We start from the raw sequence: 24,978 nt of genomic DNA on the forward strand, positions 1-24,978 counted from the left end.
AATTTTTTTTCTGGTTGTTGCAGGATATATTTATTTTTTATAATTCTATCATGTTTATTTTCCACTCCAAAATCAAACACAACCGGCTTCTGTCAGCTGTCTCTCGAAGGTGTGAAGGCGTTCCACAAAACCGCAGCTCTTTTAAGGTTGTAATTGCTTGTGTGTGTGTATTCTTTTGAAACTTGTGTGAGTATACATATGTGAAGGTGTTAGTGTGGGGACCGTGAAGGCCTCCTCTCTGTTTATTTGCTCTGCCAGCCCACTTCCAGGACCCAAGCCTCAGGGGAAACATCAGAGCTCTGGCTCAACAGAGGAAGCTTTGACTGGGAGCACAGGAGGTCTGAACCACTTCCACCAGAATAAAGGTTGACCTGCACTCCTCCTTTCCTTCCTCCCAGTCCTGTAATGCCTCCCCTCTCTCCACTCACCTCATCTTTCCATCATTTTCTTGTGCTGTTTTCTCATCCTGACTCCAAACCACCTTTTAACCTTGTAACTTTTGAACCAAGTGCGATCATACTTCCTTGTCCTCTTTTTCTAATCCCCTCGCTGCCTCTCTCCTCAAAGGCAATGACCACGGAGATCCACGTTCAACATTACGGGAAGAATCTGGCTGAACCTTCCATGTTGCAACAGAGAGAAACATTATCCTCTGTCACTGTCACACTGTAAAGCTGGTGAGATATTTCACATGAATAAAGTCTGCAAATATATATTATCTACAAATATGGTTTGTGAGTCAGATGAGAGGATAAATCCTGTCTCCACACAAGCCCGTCGGCCCATTTCTCTAGAAACTTTGTGCAGTGGTATGACACCAATCATCTCATTTCAGCAAGACGAAGGAGAAGGTTCAGGACCGTAGCTCAGTGGGGGATCATAGTCCTGTGGCCATACATGACACACATCCATCAGCTCCCACGATCCCAGCGTTCACTGGTGAAACACCTTCAGCTGGAAGGTCCATTTAGAAGGGGACTATATTTTTACACAGACTTAAGTTATAGACTTAGAGACCATGTTTTCATTTTATCAGGCTGTATCAGGGAGCTTAACTAGATATGAGCTGTCGGCTAACAACTACAAACTCAACGGCATGAAGGTGATGGGGAGGAGTGAACGCCAGCCTCCCCAGTCTGCTCTTAGGCAAGCTCGGAGAATAATGACCGACCCATCACACATCCTCCTCTCAGAATACGAGCTCATGTCCTCTGGCAGAGTTCTCCACTGTAAACTCAACCTTTTTAAACACTCTTTTGTTCCTTCTTATCAAAGTTTAAAAAAAAAATGCTGCTTGAGGCTGCATGGGGTTGTGCAATAGTTTTTCATTGTGTTTTACCACTGGGTGTGGGGAGTATGTATTGCATGCAATGTGTCATGTGAATTATGTGCATTTTATTTTGGTAATTTGGGGAGCCGGTGCTCTTGTTGTCTTTCTCTTTGTACAATCTTTATTCATATTTTCTGATCCTATCATTGGATCCTTAGAAGAAGCCAGTTAGTCACATTCACAAGCCACAACATCCTATCTCACCCTGAAACTGTACTCAACACATTCAGAAGACTTGTCGTTCAGTGTCACCACAGCACCAGACAAGTCGAAGGCACTGTAAAACAGAGGGAATAGAACAAGATGCCTCTCAGCCTCTGTTAGTCATTTTTCCATCATACACAAAACTTCAGACACCACAAACCAGATTTCCAATTCACCCCAGAGAATATAAATGATCCAGCATCTCACCACTTCATTGCGACATTTTGTAAACTACCTTTCATTGATTCATCATGGACTAACAGAGAGATTGCAGTGAAAAGTGATTCATTCTCACACTTCATGCCAGTTTTTCAATTGAGCTCACATGTGCTGTTATTTTCAGAGGAATTAACACAGGTTACTTTGTATACGTATTGTTGAACGGCTGGAACTTATTTTTCAGTGATGAGATTGAGGATTTGTGTCAAATCTGTGTGTGTGTGTGTGCGTGTGTATGTACTGAGAGAGAACCTGACCTCATCCAGGCTAAGTGTCACTGCGGCAATGAGGCATCTCTGACCCTCTGAGCTGTTCTATGGCAGACGCACATGTGACCTGCTCCGTTCTGTCTCCAAGGATCTGGAGGCTTGATGTCCCACCTGACAGACCGGAGTGTTTGGAACATGTGTCGGAGGAGACGTGGAGGGACGGACACGTAAACTAAGCCTCATTAAAATGTTTCTAAAAATAAAATGTAAGATATGCAGGTTTTTATTATCTTGGTTGAAGTGAGTGGAGGCTTGAGGTTTGACCAACAAAAAGCTCCATGAGGAAAACGCATCCACCTGACAAGCCAACACATCCCCCTTCCAAAAATACACTCAACAAAAATACAATCATGTCCTGAGTTCAAGTCAAACATCCAAGATTTCTTACACACACAAATGTAAAAAGCTTCTCACAGATTTGTTTCACAAATGTGTTTCACATGTCACGTTGGCCGAGATTATCCCTCCACCGGAGAGGCGTGGTACATCAGCATGCTGATTAAACAGCAGGATTATTGCACAGGTGAGTCTTTGACTGGTCACAATAAAAAAAGGACTTCAGAAATCTTGACAAAATACCTTTGTTGGCACTAGACTATTTTTTTTTTTCATTGACAAATGTCCCAGAAATGCATTTCCTCTGAGTAGTGGGGGTTGATCAGATGGATGTCACAACAATGTGGCTCAGGATGTCATCATGGTATCCCTCTGTGCGTTCAACTTACCATCAATAAAATTCACCTGAGTTCATTGTCGGTAGCTTCTACCTGACCTCACCATAACCCAGCGCCATTCTGTCTGACATCAGAAAACCTTTCCAACACAACACCGCACATCTGCTGGTGCAGGAAAACCAGACGTGATTCTCACAGTTTCTGAGAAATTCTTCGATTAGGCAAACCGACTGTTGCATCAGCTGTGTGGGTGTCTCGTCTCAGACAGTATGTCAGGTTAAGGAGTTGGATGTCGCAATCCTGGACTGGTGTGGTTACACGTGGCCTGTGGTTATGAGAACTGTTGGATGCGCTGCCAAACTATGGGGAATGACATGAGAAACGGCTCTTGGTTGTGAAATGATGTGTCAGCCGAAAGGCAACAACTCTAGCGGATATTCCAGCATGTTAGCCGAAAGCACTCTCAGAATGTGACTTCTCAGGTGCTGTGCTGAGTGATAAAACCCCACATTTCAGGGTCTCTAATTGTGACCAGATGCAGACTCTGCACATTAATCCTGCTGTTTAATCAGCGGGCTGATAGGCCACACCTGCAGGTGGAGGATCGCCTTGGCAAAGGTGAAATGGACGCGAACAAATTTGTGATTAAGAAACCATTCCACCACGCTCAAATGAACATAAATATTGCAAATATTGACACACAGATCTTTTATTTGAACTCGTAGAGAAATAAAAGCAAAAGCAAAAGTTTTTATTTTTATTTTTGTGACAGTCCAAAGGAATAATGATGCTTGAAGGCTATGGTTGAAATCTAGGTTAGCATCAGGAAAACACGGTGGCTTGGATTCGCATACTTCCCCAAAGTAATGAGACTTTGAGGAAGTTGTTATGGTTACGTTAAATAATGTTGGAAAAGTGGAGCACATGCTTGGAAACAGGAAACAAACAATGTCATATTTATCCTTTGGTCAGCAATGTCTTTCTGACCAGATGTTGATGGCTCCTGCCCACATTGTGAGAGTTTAGGACGTTTCACAATGTCACTTATCATTAATCTCATTGCTATTGTTATTGTTGTTGTTACTATCATCATCATTATTATTATTATTATTATTAGGATGAAAAATGCCAGATTTGCTCCCATCAGTGTATCTTCTAAATTAACTCAATATTAAAACTTGGAACCAAAAATCAATGCCAACAAAACTGACTTTAATTAAACTGATTATTTTATTAGATCACAGCGTACAACCAGTGTGAATCAAACGTGACAGCCGGAGGGATCGGAGGTACAACAGGGATGGGAGTAGGACGGCAGAGGCAGATGTGGGTGAGTGGAAGCAGCTACGCAAGCTAACGAAAGATTCCTCCTAATGATGTGTGAGGTTGAGTTTTCATGCCAGAGAAGAACGATCTTTTAAGGAGGATCCCTTGCTGAAACCCCCCCCCCCCCCCCCAGAGACAGTAACTAAGGCTCAGAGTCATGAGGCAGGTCCTTTTTTACTTTGTCTGAAATGTAGTTTGTTGATAGATGCTCTGAAACCTGTTGCTGATGTATACAGCAGGTTGCATCTGATCAGTGCTGACAGAGGGTGTGACTGTCAGTACCTACCCTCCCTAACTAAACTCAATTAGTTCATATGCACATCTGCTCCTTTTCTAATGATTGTTTTTGGGAAGAAATCTTTCTGGGCCAGCGCGGAGCAGGTGATGTTCCAAAGCCGTCTCCGAGGGCTTCATCCTGACAGTTTGATGAAAAACCAGAATTCTTAATCTGAAACAGATCAATGGGAATTGAGCAGAGGTTGAAAGATCAGCTCAGAAAAGCGTGGGATCTGCATGCTGGGTTTACGGTTGTGGATTTTCATATTTCCGTCCTGGTTTATTTGGCGACATCTTTCCCGACGACTCCAACTGTCGTTCTAATAATCACAGTTACTCTATAGGCAAATGTGACGCGCACAGCACCAGTCAGCAAACACTGAGAGAGCTTAGTTACTGATGTCAGGCATTCAATCTGGGACTGGCTGGCTTGATTCATTTTAATTTGCTAGATTAGTGGTCTGCCGCCTCCTCATTTCAAAGTGTGCATGAATAAAGGGGCCATGTTCTGCATCTCCTCTCACTGAGCCGGGCGGTGACTAATGGAATGAGGCCAGCTTTAGGCGTTGTTGTCCTGTCAATCGGTTCAGCCGGTTCTTTGTCAGCAAAAACATCCAACATCTTCACTTTCAGCCTACTGGTCGTATCCTTTATAAAAACCAATAAAATCTCAATTAAAGAGGTGTTGATTTTGTAATTTATTAATTCCACTGCAGAGCCACACACGGTGCCTCAACACACTCAGCCCTGCTCTCGCTCTCTCACACAGAATCACTGACATGGGGCTTGAGAACGACTGGCCAGAGAAATCAGACAAACGGGCCAAACGCTATTAGGTAGAGGTCGAGGCTGCAGCCTGTCGCCGGTAGCTCTTCATCTCACTCTCAGCCCACTGTGGCTGCTGCTGCCTCATGCGTTACTCCCTGCTGGATTACATATTTACTGAAGATGATTGTTGCTATGTTTCATAAAAATAAACAGTAACAGTAACTGAAAGTAGTGCTGACTGACGAAGCTACTGCAGCTCCAGCGAGTGTTGCATAATAAAAGTCAACCCAGTTAAGAGCTTTTAATGTTTCATCCAAGGGCTCAATAACCATCATATTTCCTCATCCAGGGTCAGACACATAAAATATATTTAACTGAAATTGTTCGAGGTCGTTGCTTTCAACAGGAGCCTTGCAAGGTAAAGAACTTCTTTTATGACAAAGCAAAGCACAGAGAAGTAACTTAGACTGAGGCGACTGGAGGGCCGAAATAAGAGGACACTTATGAGTTGGTGGATCCCGGCTGCATCAGAGCCACGCTGATTTGGGGACGTTTCGTTTTTTTTATGTACTCGCAGGTTTTGCAGTTCTGGCAGTTTTGTTCTCTGAGTTTCTTGAGTTTCATTGTTTGTGGTTTGGTTTTGATCAGAGCCTAATCTTTTCCTCAAAATAGATAGATGGATACTTTATTGATCTCCAGGAGAAATTTGCACCAGGAGAAATTTGCTTCATCGCTTGATCACTCCGTCCTGGTTTGATTTAAACTTCCTGTCTGTCTGTTTGCCACTTCTTCTCGTGGATCACCTGCGTCCTGTCACCGTGTTCCCATGTTCTCACCCCATCAGCTCCTTCCCTGCCCTCATGTTCTCCAACCTGTTTCTTGTTGAGTTTGTATTTGAGTTTGGTCGACCGAGTCCTCACATCACCCCGCCTGTTGCTCGCACCATCATGCTGTTCACCTATTCTGTATTTATTTTGATTTGAGGAGCTTAGGGACGAAACATCCTGCGTCCCTACGGTTCCCTGTTGGGTCCTGCTCCACCACAAAAACCCTGACTGTTTGAACAAATGTGGGAGACAAGCATCATACTTTGTTTGACCACAAGAATATGAACATAATAAAATACAGATATGCAACAATGCACTCATATGTGCTTAAATTACTCTTGTTATGACAGCGTTACAGGCCCAGCGTTATTTGTAGTGTCATTTATTGTATTTCATCCCTGCTGGGTGCCGCTGGTATGACTCTTTCAGATGTTTCATTTGTAGTCCATACCATGGCCATGAGAATAAAAGCATTGTGCGCTGGAGCAGATAACGAAGACCAAATGCCATCGTTGGGGCGTGTGTGTGTGTGTGTGTGTGTGTGTGTGTGGTTGGACATATGTTCATGACTAGAATGATTGTCTGTGCAGGGGTCCGTGTGTGATGTTAGACTTGGTCTGGATTTAATATCACTACATTTTATATTTTTATATGTGACTGTGTGCCTGCACAGGTGCACATATGTGAGGTAATCCTCGCAGGGCTGTAAATGTGTATGAGTGTGTGTGTGTGTGTGTGTGTGTGTGTGTGTGTGTGTGTGTGTGTGTGTGTGTGTGTGTGTGTAGTATTAGCTTATAAATGCCTGGTGGTATCGACTCTGACAACATTTGATAAATGCAAACATATGTAGGTGCATGTACATGCAGCATGTGTTGGTTCCCTGCTGCAGCCTGGTGTTTATCACACAGCAAGGATTTTACGGAGGCACTGACAGCTCTGTCTTCAGCTCATCGTCAACACACTCGACAAACTAACTCCTCACCTTCTCAAGCAGCGTGTGAGCTTGAAATACTCGCTGAGATCTCTGCCTTGTAGAAACAAACAATTCACGCGTAGGGGGCAGCACATTCAGACTGATCCACTGACAGATTGTTTGCATTGCATCCAGAAGTCCGTGGGGGCGTCCTGTTCAAACTATCACTCTCTCTTTCCCTTTGGCGTTTTCTCTCTGTGTACTTTGGATGGTGATCAACAGACCCCAAGCGGTGGGAACAGTTACCTGTTCATTTTTCTCACACTTGGAGTTGACACCAGATTCTTTGAGCAAATGCTGGTTCATTGCACTGAGAAGCACTTATCACTGCCCTCTGTCTTCATTTTCTAAAGGATATTTTTTAAGAGGCCTTTAGAATTTCGCTTCCTGTGTTTAATGGAGGTGTAATTGTCTTCGCAGGGTTGTAGAACAGCGCCGGACCTCCCCAAAAACTCCAGTCTCCCATCTTTTTCTGATTAGTGTGCACCTGAACGGCCCTCTGGAAAACCACTTTTTTTTCCCCCCTCAGCTTTTTCATGCAATCTGCTCCAGATTAACTCTTTTCAGGCTGCACTGTCACTGTCAATATTTTAACAACACAAATCACCGGCCAATATAACAGACTGGAACAACATTGTTGCTGCATTATTGTTTGAATTCGACATGCCCCGCGGGGTGCATGCGCCTACAAGCATGAAACTTTGGCTCATGTAACGACTAAGAGAAAGGAGAGTCGAGAAGGTGTGGAGCGTAATGGCTTTGGAGGTACAACTGAAAGCAGTTATAAATCTCGCAAAACCCCCGGGATTATCAACATCAAGGCAGTCAGATGACATCACCAGTGCAAGATGGCAGCGTCTCTGTCTGGGATGTTTTCACTTCATTTTTTTTGTGTGTCGAGAGGAAGTTGCGGTGTGTTGAGATATAACCCCTCTTTCTGTGTTACACATTTCGTGATTCAAACAGGAAACCAAAGAAGTGAGAGTGGAAAAGAGGGAGACGCATAAGGTGAGTCAGAATGAATGAGAGGGAGAGAAAGAGGACATACCGACTGGGAAGAGACGGAAAAAACAAGGGAAAAAAAGGAGACAGCAACTTTAAACTGTAGGGAGGAGTAAAATAGAAACAGGAATGGAGAAAAAGACAAATAGACTGAGAGAGATATGGAGGGATGAGAGAGAAAACTAGAAAGCAGACTGAGAGGGCTTTCCTACACCAAGGAGGCAACGTGGATGTGATGGAAGCGATCAAACCAAAAGTAGGTCCTCTGGATCCCCAATCTAGAACCCCATCCATGTCATCTAATTAAGCAGCGCCTCAAAGAATGTCAGAATATGCTCAAACGTTCCACCGTATCAAAAACAAGGACCGGAACCAGAACACGATCAAGATGATGTTCAGAACATTCTCCTTACAGCCATTTCACATGAACTCGAGGAATCTGATCGAAGTTTGTCTGTGACCTGAAAAATAAGGTAAATTGTTCAGGAATCCAGGATCCACGATTTGATCAAGTTCGCCTCCAGAAGCTTCCACGTTCTTTTTATTGTTCCAAATCTTTCCACCGAAGTTAATCAAAATCCACCCTTCAGATTTTGAGACATCCTGCTAACAACCAAACCAACTGGGCAGTCCCGGAGCAAATACCTCACTCAAGGTAGGGCGGTATGACGCCATCAAGAGCTGGATCCAGTTCTGGGTCAGTTCCAACATCTAAGTAATTGTCCTGAAACGTAATTTCTACCATCCTACCAAATTCCCTAAAACATTATACACAACTTTTTTTTGTTAACCTGCCAACAGATAAGACAGGAAAGAGAAGCAAAGTCCTGCGAAGTCATTTGTGGCCTGGAGGTAAAGTTTGTTGTTCCCTCACTTTGGTTGTTTTGTGGCTACAATCTGTGGTTTGTTCCCTCGATTTAGGCTGCGAGAAGCAACTTGTTCCCACAATCTGGTGGTTTGGAGGCCCTATGGCTTGTTGAGGGCGGCACGGCTCAGCCGTCTGGTGAAAGGGTCGCTGGTTCATTCTGTTCCCCCACTGATCGTTGAACAAGATTCTAAACCCCAAAAGGTAATGACAGAAAAGGAAAAAGGAAATTGACTCACCTACCAGTCACAGCACATTCACCCTGTGGCTGCGATGGAAGGTGACAGCCTGCAGACGCATTCACACACATTCTTTGTTCAAACCCTGATGATATCAGGAGATAGTTAAGGGCTCAAGGGCACTCTGGGTTGGTCGACGATCACTCTAGCGCCTGAACCATAAAGATCAGGAGAGTACAAGTTAATCTGACGTCGAGTGAGCGGAGCTGCTGTGCGTCTGCACCATCAGTCAGCCTCTGTCAGCATCCCACCACACGCACTCACCTGGGTAGGGAGCCAGTGACAGAGGGGAGGAAAAACATGCAGCAACTGCACTGATTTCCCCTTCTCACTCTTTTTATAGACCTCCCCCACAGAGGAGAGTGTTCAGGCTGCCAGGGTGCAGCTTTATTTCATTTGGATCAAAAAAAATAAAATAAAATACCTCTGCTCCCAAAGACCCCGCTTGCTCTGCTTTTTGATTCCTCCATCTTCCACCTCACTGGTGTGTATATTTCTAATTGTTTTCATCTCTTTGCATCTCCCACTGCTGCATTAGTGCCTCGTGTTTCATGGAGGCAAACTTTAAATGAGTCTGCATGGGTTTATTTACAAAAAGCACGGATCATTAACATCCAGCCAATGTAACGACCACAGCAGGACACCTCAATCAATCTCACTCTAAATCTGTTTTTTACTTCTTTTTTTGTTCCTTCAGTGCAGATTAAATGTCAAAGAAATCCAAGAGGCAAACCCACTCAAGAAGCCTTGGAGCCTGAGAAACTGTGGATCCAGTGGATGGGTTTGTTTTTTGTCAATTTTGTTTGGCATTGATGCAAAAAAAAAAAAAAAAAAAGGAAATAAAAGCAGTTTCTCTTCTTTATCATCCCCTGCTGTTTAGCCGCTTTCTGTATCGAAAGTGTCAGATTTCTATCAGAGGGAAATAGTAGAGTCAGCGCCTCCAGTTTGAGTGACAGGCGTGGCCATATTGTTAAATAGCTGGATAAATGTTTATAAGTGAAGACCTCAGCAGAGCAGCTCACCACATTCTGTTTTCGCCTCACTTGCTGGGATGATACATGTGACTTTAATGTCCTGATGGCCCCTGTTTACTCTGTAAGTGTCTCTCAGCCTCTCTGACTGCCTCGTCAGTGTTTGCATAGCTGGACAACTCATCAGTTATTTTATATCTCTTCTGCTGTGGCCTGACTCTTTCCTGAACCACTCCGGCCTTTTTGCACCTCATTCTGAACATGAACTGCTTTTACTTTGCTTTTTTTGGAATGTTTTTAACATAGTCTGACAAATTTGCAACCGAGTGATGCATCTCTACTACCAACACTGGGGTTTCATAGGGACGTGTATGTGTGCGTGCATGTGTGTGTGTTTATGGGGGGGGGGGGGGGGGGGTACGGTCAATAACAGTTGAAGAATTTTCAGAGAACAATCCAAGTCGAGGTAAAAAGTCAAATCTGGTGCCAGAAACCCAGATGGACACAAGAGAGATGAGTTTAAGAATGTGAGATTATCCTGTGTTCTCTGTAGTCCAGCGGTGAAGGTGTCAAAGAGCAAAGTACACGTTTCCACACACACCTACACACAAACACCCTTCCTCTATGTTAGTAAGTTATTCAATCATTCTGTCAATCAATCAGTCAACAAGTGACTTAGTCTGTTAGTTGTTCAACCGTCGAGTCTGAAGGAGTTTTGAAATCCGGATGTCATTTACGGCCCTGTGAGCAGACTCCGTGTCTCCCAGCTCCGTGTTGTTTCAGAGGTTTAACAGCTGAGATCTTCATCTCTCACAGGGACCGTGACACCAGGGATGATCCCCTCTGAGGCCTCATCCCACCGCGGTCCTGAGAGGAGGAATTAACACTACAAGCAGGGGCCACTGGTGCTAGGGTCAAAGAGCAAATCGAGGACTTAATTGTTTCCTGTCACTATTGAGATTCACCCTGTGTGTCCTTGCTTGGCTGCTCTCAGAGTATTTCGGACATGATACAGGTACACAAGCGGTCCTACATGATTCAAAACAGCGAGTCAGTGGTCCAACCTTTTCCACCACACCTCTGATGTCAGCAGAGGAGGACGAGATCTACCCGCTCGCACTCAGATAGCAATACAACCTCAAATTGACTGTCGCTGATGGTATCCAAACTCCATGGAGGACACAAATATTTTAAAAGTTGTTTGCTTGTCACTTTGTGGAAAGACATGATGAAACATACAGTACTTTGCACAAATGCAGCCACAAACCCTCCTACTACTGTAAAACTGTAAAAGTAGAGAAGTATTTCGGATTTTTCACGAGTAGAAATTTGAATTTAGTTATACTTTTACCAGAGCAGTATTTATTCTGGGTGGGGGTTTTTTTGTTGTTGTTTTTTTTTACTTCTACATCATTTTGGCTCTATTTGTTGGAATTCGAACAACACGAAATCAAGCATCAGTCATCCAGACTCATTTCCTGGAGGCGAAAGGGAAGCTCACTGGTCTTTGTATCACCTCGCATCATCTTACTGCTCCCCATAGTGAATCACTTTTCACTTTAGAAATAAAGGAAGGAGGAACTTGGAAAAGCACGCTTGAAATCACAGAGGTTTCCCCTGGAAGTAAATGTACTTCCAAGCGTATAAGCAGATTAATGGGCCCCAAATGTTCTTGCCAAAACTTCATCATACACACAAGTTGCCAGTGTCATTGAAATGGTCGATTTGTGCATTTTTTTAATGCATTTTCATGTGTTAAATACCATCAACATGAATACTTATTGAATATTTTTGTACATTTGTGTGTAAATTACAACTTTGGGGGCTATAAGGGCTAAAAACAAAAGTCAACAAATTGTTCTGGCAAAATAAATCAGAAAAAATAAATATCTCACCACTAACTTCCCTGACCTCATCTGGTTAGCACGTTAAAGCTCTAGCAACTATCAGAGTCTTATAATTATGCGCACTTCAAAACAACGCACTGCACATATGAAATTGATTGTTTATTTCGTTTGACCTGACCTCAACCTAAATGTATAATAGTTAAGCGACTAGACGGACGCCTGGCTTCTGTCTCCGCTGAGCAAATCAGAGAGGCCGAGTCCGATTAGAGAGCAGGAAGCTGTGGAGAGGAGATGAAGATGGAGTCCAGGCCTGGAGCTGAGTCAGTCTCAGTCAGGTTGCAGTGATGAACATTTTCAGCACTGCTGGGTGACATGCAGGGCAACTGTGGGAGGGGTCTCATAGTGGCGCTTGGGTTTTTTCCATCCGTGGTAAGAAAGGCCTGCTGCCTTGTAGTTGCCACTTCTTACTGAAACTGGAGGCATTTTGTGACAGACTCATCTAAGAGACAACTAAAGCTCCCAGGGAAAGATGAGTGGCCACAATGGCCAGACTGGCAAACACATCACTAATCTTTAACTACCTATTTTAGGAAGGAGTGCTGATTGCGCAAAACACAAAGTCCAGAGCAAAAGCAGGCACCAACAAAGACCATCACCATCTAGTCAAAAAAAAAAAGAAAAGCAAAACTCCAAATGGTGCAGTTTAACTGTGCGAGGCAAGCCAACAACAATATCCCCTGACTACAGGCAACCAAGGACAAAACTGAAGCTTATGTGGTCACGGCTTCATGTTTCTGGGGATTTTATTCACTAAATGAGGAGTTTCCAATTGTTGCTCTTCTAGGTTCAGAGAGTGTTTTGTTTAAAGTACCGAAACCACAAAAACTACCTGTTTGAATGACAGGCAGGAGGGCAACATTTCAAATGGGTAAGACAGATGGTGAGAAACAACCTGACGACAAGTGGAATTAGCCTTCGTGGGTTTTCGTTTGTTTTTCTATCCTATCGTATTGTGATGAGATTGTATGCTACATTTTGCCACCTAATATGAAGCATATTCGCAGATGATTAAACCACTTCAATGGAGAGAGTTTGGACCCTTGAGGTTGAAGAGTGACTTTGCATTTGGTGAGAATGTTTGTAGTCTTGTGAGTATTCTTCCGTTTGGTGCAGCGTCACTGCAGGATTAGGCAACAAGGATGAGATACAGTGCACAGTTTTGCATGCAGCAGTAGAATGAGTTAGTCTGCTAATCGTAGCTTTGAGACTTTAGTCAACCTCAGATAAGGAAACAAGTTTAGCTAAATGCTGTGGTGAGACCTGATCCCAGGTCTGTTTATCTTAATGTGTAATACCAAAGCTATTCCAAAAAGCCAGCCATGATCAGAGTGCAGGCTACAGACTTAAAAGCATTGAGAGAGAATTATAAAATAAAAAAACAACACCTTTGCACCAAAACATGAGGAGAGTTCAACCGGGGCGCTGGTAGTAGAGGTGCGGGGGGGCTGGGGCTGCATCCAAAAAGTTGATGAAGCAAATCAATAACAAATTGAATTTGAGTAATTGCTCTTCATCGCCGGAAAACTTGGCTGCACAACACAGTGGTAGAGAAGGGACACCCTGTCGGGGCAGACTGGATATTCACGTTCCCACGTGGGGATTTATGTGCACCCCCCTGAACACGAGACCACCTTCAGTGTTTTATCATCTGCTTTGGGTAGAAAAATGTGTTTTAATTATGTTTCCTGTGCTTGTGAGGGCTCACTTTGGTTACAGTGTTATGAATGGGTTCATTGTAATTTGAGTTAGTGTGTGTTTTCTTGGTTTCATAAGAAACATCAAGTTAAATCAACTCCAGAGGTTTTTGAACTCCGCTGCTTTATGATCAAGTATGTAGCTCAGTTCCCGCCTGTCAATCACCTGTTACCGGATATAATTATATCATTTACTAAGTGGTGTTACTTATTCTGTCACAGATCTTGTATCATGACACGCTTTGGAGAGAATGAGGACGTCTCTGCGGACTTGAGTGAAAACAAACCTCTTCCTATGGCATAAATCTGAATTCCATGTGTGAACTGTCCATAGCTGAATATGTGGTGTGATGCTGGTTTGACATTCAGCATACTGGTGCTCCAATTCGCTGTGTGTCGCAGAGTGAAATGCAGTAAAACTGCCGCAGGGTATCGTTCAACTGCAGTATTTCATGACGTCACTCCACACTCAGCTTCTCCGAGTCTGACTGACTTCCAGCGTCACTCATCCAAACCACTTCAGACAACACTGCTCTTCCTTAGATCCTCAACAATGCAGCTGCCAATTGTGAAACAGACTGGATGAGTAATGGTTGAGAAAGGGAAACACATTTTTTTAGTTGAGAATCACTAGACACTCATGCAAAGTTGCATTCTGGAAACAAACAAAAAAAAGAATAAAGTGAAAGCAGCTAAGATACATTCGATGTGGATAAAATCCACGGGGCGCATGTGAATTCCAGGTGGAGAGGGGTTTCCTGCCTTCAGACCGACAGTCACCGTGGAAGTATGTTAAGAGGCAAACCCTGCAATAATGAGTCAAGACAGGAAGTAGTTGTGGTTCAAATCTAAGGCTGACCTCAATGAAACCTCAAATTATTTAAGGTTTTTTTTTTCTCTGACCAACGGAGCTCTTTTGAGATCATTTAAAAAAAAAACAGTGTGTGTGTGTGTGTGTGTGTGTGCTTGAGTGTGTCTGCTCCTTCTCATCTACCCTCGTCACAGTCAAACACTCCAGCAAAGACAGTTACCAGGCCCTCGTCTCTACAAGGCTTAGAGGGATTTAGCATATAGTGGGAAAAGTTCTGGCTTTATGTTCCATTTGGAAAATGTCTGGTATGTTGGTAAAGTTTTCAAACAAATAAAACAGATGGAGAACAAACCAAAAAAGCACACACACACACACACACACACACACACACACACACACACAAACAAACAAAACAAAACGCATGTATAGGCCTCTATTGTGATGATGTCAGAGACCAGAATTCAGCCAAAAGGACCAAATCCTGAGTGACTCAGCCTTGAGATATTCGTCAGAAACAATGACTGTTAGCATTCCATTTCCTAACCATGTTATTTCTTTTAAATACAGCCTGATTTCATCCAACTACATGCACTGTAATTTATTTTAGTGTAGCCATGTGTTTGTGGATGAGAGAAAGTAAAAGGAAAGAGTAGATTATGGACATGTAACTCCATTAAACTCTCTGCTCCAGGTCCTCGTTCTCCAGGCATGAGGAAAGGAGAACAGAGTTCCTGTACGTGTGCAAGAGGAATGGATGTATGAAGATGGGTGTGCAGTCGTAATGCCCACGGATCATTTCAGGCGTGTAGGAGGTCTGTTCATTCTTGTCGTATCTGCTGAGTGTTTTCCTGCTCTACCTATCAATTCCTTGGTCTGCATCCCAAGGCGTGTCTCAAGCAGGGATGTCAGTTCTGGTTGATTTTGCTTTCAACACCCTGTCAACCATTTTAACCATTTAATTTCCTAAGAAATGACATCACATGACATAAGCGCTTTCAGTCTGGCAGAGTCACACTGGAGAGTTGCCACAGGGTTTTCGGCGTAACTGTGGATGCAGGCAAACACAAAGCTGCTGAGCTCCCGGGACTCCACCACCACAACAAGAGTCAGCCTCCCGGCAAGTTTCTCAGATGTGCAAGTGAAAGAAGAATTCTGAGTGAGGGGCGGCACAGTGGGCTGCATCTCCCAGTCACCGTTTGAAAGTAATTTTGATGGAATTTTAATGTAATTTAATTTTGATTTTGCTTTCGTCAGTGACGGCTGTCAGGGATCAGACCTGAGCTGACTTTTGACTCATTCCCGTCACGTTTAAACGCTTTTGGTGACAGAAGCTCTCAATTGCGTAACATAACCGTGCTCCACGCGCGGAGCTAGCGGCATCTCCTGCACTGATTGTTTCAATGTAGCGAGGACGAGCGAGGCAGGAGAAGCAACTGCCTCTCTGGCCCGACATAAAACTCCATGTTACAGCTTGTTTCTTTCTTTTAACCTCAAGCTGCTTACTTACAACACCTTTGTATGTAAACTAACCCACAGGACGAGGGATGTCGTATTTTTACATGTTGATTTAACGCTTGTACTGCAACCAAGTCCAGGGTTATCATGGAATCATTGGCAAACACATTCATCAGAGAGTGCAGGTCCACCCCAAAGACAGAGGGATTTGTCACATTGGATTTTTGATCTTTGCCATGAATAAATTCTGTCATTAAAAAAAAGGCCATACAAGTTTTGTTCAGCAAGGTAATCTTTAACGAATCATCCACATTTTTTGAGCGCGATTGCTACTGTAGCGCTAAGAAGCTCACTTAAAACATCATCGCAACGAATCTCTCCACCCCTACTTTTCCCCTCTACCCTTTTCAGTCTTGTTTTAGCCTTTCACCACCTCATTTAAGACACAAAAGCTGTTGACAAATGTGGAATTTTTATGCAGTATTTAAAAAACAAACAAACATTGAAATACCTCAATCTTGTGTTAACCACAGACCTCATGTCAGACATTTTGATACATTGATTTTTAAAAAGAGGGATCCAGAGGGTTAACCGTTGATAATTCACCTCGGGTTTTGGGTCTCATTCCTGCTCCTCTCTGTAGCCACTGATACAAGCAAGTTACACAATAATTTGGGTGACATTGCTGTCATGATGTGTTTTTCCATTCCTAACATCGGTGAATGAGGGAGTGAGTTCAGTGACTCATCTGGCTGCAGGAAACTTCGTCAAATTTCCTCAGAAAATGTGCTCTGTGCCAATGGGATGGAGGTCAAAAGTTCACCTGCTTGAAACACCAGCTAACATCAGCAGGACACTGCTGCCTCTCTCCCCTGAGAAGATTGTGAGGGGAACTTATGGTATATGATGGCATATGAAACTGTAACGACCCCGATACCAAACAAAGACTTGCATTGTATCAACATAAGTACAGTGATGAACCACACAGGATATTTAAACTAGAACAAGACGCCAATCACCAGAAGGGGTGGTTTTCAGACGATCGATCCTGTCAGATAAGGCTTCCACAGCTGAGAGCGTTTAGAAACCAAACTTCAGAGTAAATCAGCTTTCATCATCACAAACCTGTATCTGCCAGCTCAGACAGTACAGAGACAAGCCACACAGACTCCTAGATAAACATGCACGCTCACACACTCTCACATCCTCCAGGATCTGTGTACAAACCATATATATTTGGCTTGGTGCTGCTGGAATCTGACCTCCAAGGAGGACAGAATAAAAACATGAAACAGCCAGAACAATAGAAATGTAAAAAAAAAATATCCAAAGGATTCACCCTCTTCGCTGTGAAAACCACAGGAGAGGAGGAGGAGGAGCCCTGCGGCTGCCCGCGCATTGTTTGGATGTCGAGCAGCGAGGGTTTTACTCCTTCACAACACCGCTGAAGTCCACCGAGACGTTACATTTTAGGAACTTCGAAAAACACTGTCAACCACATCAAAACACAGTGAGCGCAGCTGACAAGAAGATCAGCAACACTGAACGCCATCAAGTGCAACTGATAGAAGTTTCTGAATAACAGTGTCCTAAGTGCACACATTAGGGTCTACAAGGATGGATTCTGTGCTACAGGACCGTTTCATAATTGTTCCCCCTCAGTCAAGAAAGCTTATATGCCCCTACAATTCAAGCACATTAACTACCATAATTGGCTTCGCTGTTTTGATAGCAACTAAGCCCTCTCTCTTTAGGAAGGAGTGGATTTTCCTAATGGTTAGAATGTCATCTTCAATCATAACTGAAAATAATTTTCCAGATCCTTGTTTGAGTAGGAAACAGAGGCGTCAGATGGAGAAATAAAAGTGGAGGACCAGACATAATTAGGAAATGTGCAGCGTGTCAGGACCCTGCAGAGCTCTGGGTAACAATTAGCCCGTTGGAGGTCAAACGCAGTTTAATGACCTCAGTCATGGGCGCTCTCAGGTGCAGATTCTCTACTTTCCAGACATAACTTTTGAATGGATTTATTTCTTTTGAAGGGGCGGCCTGGCTCAGAGGTAGAGTGGCCGTCTAGCAACAAAAGGGTCACTGGTTCGATCCTCACTTCCCCCGGTGACCACGTCCAAGTATCCTTGAGCAAGACACTGAGCCCCTAATTGCTCCAGATGGCCCTGTGAAATACTGGCGACTCACCGAGGGCAAGCCCCGCCCGCCGCCCAATGTCAGCTGGGATGGACTCCAGCCCCCCCCCATGACCCTGTCCAGTCACAGATCAGCGACTATAATAAGGCAAGACATCTGACACAGGCACGGAGACGATAAGCTCAAAAGTGTGAGGGATAGACTGAAATGGAGCAGACTGGTAGTTCCGGAAGGCCACAAACACCCTAGCAGCTGTCAGTCAACTGTTCTGAGCCAGTTCAGTTCAGCTGGCGACCCACTCAGCTCCTTCATCCCTTGGACTGGCTCAGCTGACTCCCTTCCATGCTCTCTACTGGCAGGTGTCATTTAAGGTGCTTTATTTGAGCTGCTTCAGTGTGCAGAGTCTTCTGCAGTAAGGCTTTGCCACCCACTTCCTCCCCAACTCCTCCTTTACAGGCTGCATCAACTTCATTCATGCCGCCTCTGTCGTCATTGTTGCTGACTCTGGTCTGGACCAGTAGAGGCACAACTTTAAAACACTCCATTTGTCTGAGGATGGATGCGCATGAACGTCAAGTCGGCACGCCGCACTCAGTGTAACTGAGCCGGTAAAACATGACATACATGAAACATGGATCGAAAAAGAGAGGAGAAACATGGCAAAGAAAATAGAGTTTCATCTTATCCACCTCCTACATCACCACACATTGCCGTTAGAGCCAGAAATGAAACAAGACACCGGGCCTGTTACGGTCCAACCTTGACACTGAACAGATCAGATGGTCTGGCCTTGTACCAGACCTGGTTCCTCATTTATTAAAGGGTCCTCTTATGAGCCAAAAGCCAAATCTCAAGTTTGGCTTCATAGGAAAGTTATCTGAATGTCAAAATAAGTCCTGTAAAAGTTTTGGATCCCACCTCGGCTCTGCCTTGAATTCATCAATTTCCTTTAACCGCAAAATCTCATATTGAAGAACATTTTCATAAATTTGATTCTTGTAAACTGTGTGTACAAATAGAGAGAGTAGAAAGAAAGACTTCCCACATCCGTATATCTCAAGTGCTGGCCAAATATCTCTCTCTTACATCATCTTGCTGTGTAACCATTATTCATTCCAATAATAAATGGGTTAGGTGTTATCAAAACTTCATGTATTCGCATATTTTTAATCCAACTTATATTTCAGGGCTATTTCCTGGAAAATATGTGAAGTGAGGAACTAAAACCTTCCGTCACCACGTCAATTTTAACGCATTACCTCATCATTTTTTTAACTACATTGCACCGAATCACAACTAAAGTGACCTCATGATACTTTTTAAATTAAATTAATTTGAGGAGTCTGGTTTTAGACGGCATGTTCAGAGGTAGAGTGGCCGTCTAGCAACCGAAGGGCCACTGGTTTGACGCTCACTTCCCCCGGTGACCATGTCCAAGAGACTGAGTCCCTAATTGCTCCTGATGGCCCCGCAACGGACCGACGACCCGTCCCCGGCGAACCCCGCCTCTCACCCAGTGTCAGCTGGGGTAGGCTCCACCCCCATGACCCTTTATGAAAGGGATGGTTTTAGACCTCCTACGTTTACGCAGACCCAACGTTTCCTCGGCGAGCGAGCGATGAAAAGCTGTCTTAATATGCTGATGATGTTATAGGGGTGGGGCTTTGTCGGAGTAGAAACATGGCGGTTGGAATGTGTTTTTATGATCGTATCTGATTTATGGCGGGGATTTTTTAGCCCCCCCCCCCCCCCAAAAAAAATCAGGAGTGTTTATCAGGAGGCGGGGGATGGGGCAGTGGCCGGTATCAACAAACACCAGATTCTGGAACCGATCGGTGTTCTCAGTTAGGTTTGACTCCCAGTGTTTCGCAACAGTTACCTGAACCGTTGTGTTGTCAACCTTAACCAAGTGTGTTTTTGTGCCTAAGCACAACCGGACCAGACTCTGCACCGTCAGACGGGTGTTCAAGTCCCCTTTTAGCTTCATTTCCAGCACTGAATTTCACAACTTTAACCACAATGTTTTCCTAACCTTGACCGAGGTTTTTGTTTTTTTTTTTCATTTTTTTCTGTGTTTTTAAACATAAGCAGACTTTTACTGTATTGACACACCATAAAACATCATCTTCCAACAGTGCAATGTTCCTAAATTACAAAAACAACAGTAAACAACAAAAGGATCCTAATTTCTTTTCTTTTGACATTGTTCCCCGTGGTTCTAGCATGTCATTCTAACAGATGTTGTGGTGATTACGTTTATCTCTATGAAACCGAGTTATGTTTGTTTGGATTTTTTGTTTTTGTTTTTTTGCCAAGTCCCTTGTTTATTTGTGAATTATTGGTTAATCAACTTGTGCGCAGTTTGTGGTTAAATGTTCTGATTCTTTGAACTTAACCGGATTCAAAAAAACCAATAACAACTGATTTGATAATCAATCAGCCGAGTCAATTTTCCAGTCACTAGCAGGAGGTTGTTGTCCCTCTCTTCCTGTGAGGGGAGAGAAGTACAGAGCAATAAAAATAACAAATCACATCCTATCCAGTCGGACTTTTTCAGCCACACTGCAGACCTAAGTTCCTGTGTGTGTGTGTGTGTGTGGGGGGGGGAGGGGGGGGGTCTTCTCCAAATGTTTCAGCTCTGGATCCAAGCTGAGAAACTTCAACTTGTGTTTTACTGTCGCAGGCGAAATTGAGTTAAGGACAGATGGAAACAGCAGTAGTAGGACAAGAATGATTTCATTATAAACTGACAGTATCCTTACTTTTTTTTTTTGTTTTTGTGGCTTGTTACACAACTTCATATTGGAATTATTTGAGAGAACCTGGAATGCTGCTGTTGCTTAACAAATAACACTAACAAAGATCATTCAGTCTCTGTATGATGATCATATTTATACACACACACATATACATATATGTATATGTATATATATATATATATATATATATATATATATATATATATGTATATGTATATATATATATATATTGTAAAATGGCTTCTGGAAACTGTTCTACAAGTCCAGAAGTTTCAGGTTCAACACCAACGGCAGCCTGTTCTGTCACAGTGTCCTTGAGCGAATCACTGCAGCCAAGAGGACAATCAGCTGAATACCAGAATACACACACAGGTGATGAATTAAAGGAAACCCAGAATGAATGCCATGGACCCTGTTTCCACTTGGATTCAAAAGCTGTCTCGGGTGATGAAGAGGACGAACAAGACACATGACGCAGTGTCTCCCATGCGTCTCCATGCTGACCACTTGTGTTCAGATTTGGTTACTGCCTGTGACAGGGCCAGTTGGTGCATGTCACCTGACAGGCTGCTACATCCTCGTCAGGGACACGTTTCACAAGTTTAGAACTGATTTGATCACCTGACATGCATTTTGAATGAATGAGGGTCTGCAGATGCTCCGAGGTGTCCCTGAATGGCTCGGTGGGAATCATCAAGTCATCTCTACACATATACGGGCCGGCGTGTTAGACCGCCGTCTCCTCCAACATCCTACAATCATCAAATGAGGGAAAATCTTTTGGGAGAATGATGCGCCTCCCTCCAGTAGAGTTCCAGATACTTGCAGAGCCTACGCCAAGACACATTGAAGTTGTTCTGTTGGCTCATGGTGGCCAACAACATTTGTTACTGGTCTGTATAATGTAACTCTCCATTGCTTGCCTCAGTGGCTTTGGTTCTTTGGTTCTTTGGTAGGAACCTGCAGCTTTAACCATGAGATGGTTTGGAGTCTTACCTGAAACAAGTGCTGTTCTTCCCTCCAGCTCTGAAGCAGGGATACTCCACCGTCAAGATTTTGTTATCTGGACACTCAGTCCTGAGGAAACACAGCAGCAAAGCAAATGAACTCAAAAGGCAGATATCGATTGAGTTGACTTTAACCAACGGCCTAGAACCCTTTAAACAACTGCACGATACGAGAGAAGCATCCAGGGATTCCACCCTGCTCAAAGCACCTGCACATGATGAATGGCGGCAAAATTAAAGGCCCCTTCGATGTTTTCAGATGTACGATGAGGTGTCAGCATGTAGAGCCGAAGGGTTTTAATCCTTCCGACTGATCCCACAACTGGATGACGGAGACCTGGATTATATTGGATGATGCATCTGAGAGTTTGTGAACAGATGTTTTGTATAGTTTTGCGGTTCGGTCTCTTTTTGCTTTCAATACTTGCAATCGAATTAATTCAGCAAGAAGTCCTGCAGCCAGTGAGAAAAAAATGCTGAATATATTAGTTCAAGACCAAAACCTGATACAGCGGATTGACCGACCTCAGCGGGGCTGATGCGGTTTAAAATTGTAGCTCCATCGAGAAATGCTGTTAAAGTATATCATATAAAATATAATATGAGTCTAAAAACTCATGAAAAGGCCCTTTAAAAAAAAACATTTAACACAATCTGGTTGCAAGGTAAAGAGTCTCAAATGCTTATTTAGATGAATTATCCAGGTAGCAGACGAGATTTTGTCGAGTCGCGTCCGCTTGCAATTTTCATTTGAATCAAAATATCTGCATAATTTAAGTGGGAACCAGAGTGCAGTTAACCAGATAATACGAGTTTAAGATCAACGCCTTTGTTGAGAATCTCAGTCGCCGCCCGTATTAACAGTACACCCCTGAACAGAGAGATGTTTAATGTGTTACAGTTGAGAATGTTTTCAACTTACTTTTAAGGATTAATCAACAACTTAAACAACTTAAACCTATTCTGTGTTGTTGTTTTTTTTAGGTAGGTCTTGATTAAAAATGTCTTTCATTGTCAGAGAAAAGCTCCTTCAGACTCAGTGTAAATCATTTCAACTGAAGTCCCCAAAAAGACTGGATGGAAACTGTTGCCTCAGCTTTATTTTTGTTGAGTTGACACATTTTATTTTTAGAGTTAGAGTTGGAGAGAAATATATAAGCAACCATTTTTTTTGTTTTGTTTTGTTTTGGGTTTTTTTAAATGGGAATTTAACAGCCTGCTGGGAAACTGTCCATGTTGCAGCCAAACCATACACAGTAGAGCGCAGCCAGTTATGTGTTATTGCAGGAGAACCATCAGTCACAGCAGATGCTCCCATCCAACTGAATCTGATTAGTTTACACCAACTTGAAAACAACTCTGGAGGTTCCTTGTAACTGGAGACAAAGCGGTATAAATACTGCTGGTTTATCGTCTGACCTGTTTTCTCCTCTGAGTATCGGCTGCCTGTGCTGCATCCTCTCCTCCTCCTCCTCCTCCTCCTCCTCCTCACCTCCCGACCTGCTCTCTCCGGGCACCTCCTCAGTATCTGTCATGTTATGTCTGAGCACAAGTAACATTTGGCTCTCAGTGCCTCACCGCGACCGATTACAACCATTTGGAGGTTGTTGGTTTTTTTTTTTTCCTTCCCTCTTTGCCTTTGCCGTTTTCCCTGAAACTCACGTCAGATGAGACGCACCGCGGCTGTTCATCCAGGAGTCTGTTCCTTGACAGCCCGCGCGCACTTAGTCTTAGAGATCATTTATATTAAAATATATTTAAAAGGGGAAAAAAAAGAAAAAGAAAGAAAGAAAAAAGAAAAAAAAAAGCTTTTGGCAGTGTGCTGATCCGACAGGGAAACTGGTTTTCAGGTCACATTTGAGCTCGTCTGATAACAAGTGGATGCTGCCGAAGTTATTTCCTCTCATAAATCTCCAAAACCCACGGGGTCATAAAGCGAGTCACACATTGTAATCCCGAGATTAAAATCTCTGCCTTCAAATTACTGTACTTTTCTTTAAGTTTGACATTAAGTTCTGCGTCATAATTCTTCACCACATCGCGCCAGATTAAAGCTCCTTGGCAGAGCTTCACCAGAATCCTCATACCAACCCTACCTGGAGGTGTCCACTCCGAGTGTCGTCCTGATAGAGCTGGCACCAGATTCCCACAGGAAAACCACACAGATTGCGCCAAACGGTAGAAGAGTCGCACCATAAAGTTGACCCATGTCCCCTTTGCGCTCCGTGTCAGACGATCTGCTCGAGGAAAACGCCTTGACATCAGCGAGCCACCGATGTTTTCATCTGCCTGCGTCCCGCGCCTCTATACTGGAGTCAAGATATCAGAAATCCTCGTCAAGGACCCCGCTGAGGTGACGCACATGGAGCCTCTTGGATAATAAGCGCTGCGCGGTGCGTCCCGGAGCCCATCCTAGAACTTTACGCACTGAGGCAGAGACCCCTTGGAGAGCTGCTGAAGAGTCCAGAGCTCAGTGTGCTCTCACTAATCCCTCTGGATTTACATTCCTGCCCCTAAAGAGGAAACACGAGCCCAACAGCATGGCGATGACATGGAGTTATGATAGTTACTCATTCAAGTAAACCCCCTTTATAAGTGAGTTTTACAAAATCAGTAGAGAGTAAATAGGATATTCTTACATTGAAGGATGCTATTGGACGGTATTGTGCCAGAGAAGGAGGGTGGGGGTGGTGTGTGTGTGTGTGTGTGGTGGGGGGGGGGGGGTAATAGGAGTTAAATTTCAAATTTCATCAGAAAAATCATTCAAATGAGAGGAAAGAGGAAAAAACTATATCTGCAATAGATGAAATGATACTCTTTCACAGCAAATACAGCCTTTGGTGAAACGCGCACATACACACACACACACACACACACACACACACACACACACACACACAGCCAAATAGAGTTTACAGAGTTTATGAGTCCCAGATCGTCCACCGCATGTACTGAGTAAACTACTTAAGTGTTGGATGTAATGTTGTCAACCGTCGGCGGGTCAGCTTTGGTCCTTAGAGCTGAACTGAAACTTCACATCCCACAAAAACTCAGTACAGAAGCAACAGAGGAGCTGCTGGTGTCCCTCAAAACACCATAATAAAAACAACAACAACAACAAAAAAAGACAAAAATCCTGGTTCAGTCAATCAAAGGAGGCTTGGAAAGTAAAAAGCCTTACTGTCACAGACCTGGAGCACGCTAACACATGTAGCTGGGTTTGTTTTTTAATCACACAGCTGCATGATGGTCCACTC

General features: G+C 43.6%; 1 protein-coding gene across 1 annotated transcript in view; it reads right to left on the minus strand.

The window, feature by feature from the left end:
- Positions 1 to 24,264, minus strand: part of LOC147269720 (collagen and calcium-binding EGF domain-containing protein 1-like) — a 41,547-nt gene extending 17,283 nt beyond the window's left edge. The window contains exons 1-2 of the mRNA XM_086195714.1: positions 23,818 to 24,264; positions 21,711 to 21,791 (exon numbers count right to left, since the gene is read on the minus strand). Coding sequence (XP_086051840.1) covers positions 21,711 to 21,791; positions 23,818 to 23,930 — 194 coding nt within the window. The 5' untranslated portion in view covers positions 23,931 to 24,264. The remainder of the gene's footprint in view (positions 1 to 21,710; positions 21,792 to 23,817) is intronic.
- Positions 24,265 to 24,978: the final 714 nt, after the last annotated feature.

This window comes from Aulostomus chinensis, chromosome 2, assembly GCF_037954235.1.
Source record: "Aulostomus chinensis isolate RoL2024-O1b breed Wild chromosome 2, RoL_Achi_v1.0, whole genome shotgun sequence".
In the NCBI taxonomy this organism is placed as follows: Eukaryota; Metazoa; Chordata; class Actinopteri; order Syngnathiformes; family Aulostomidae; genus Aulostomus; species Aulostomus chinensis.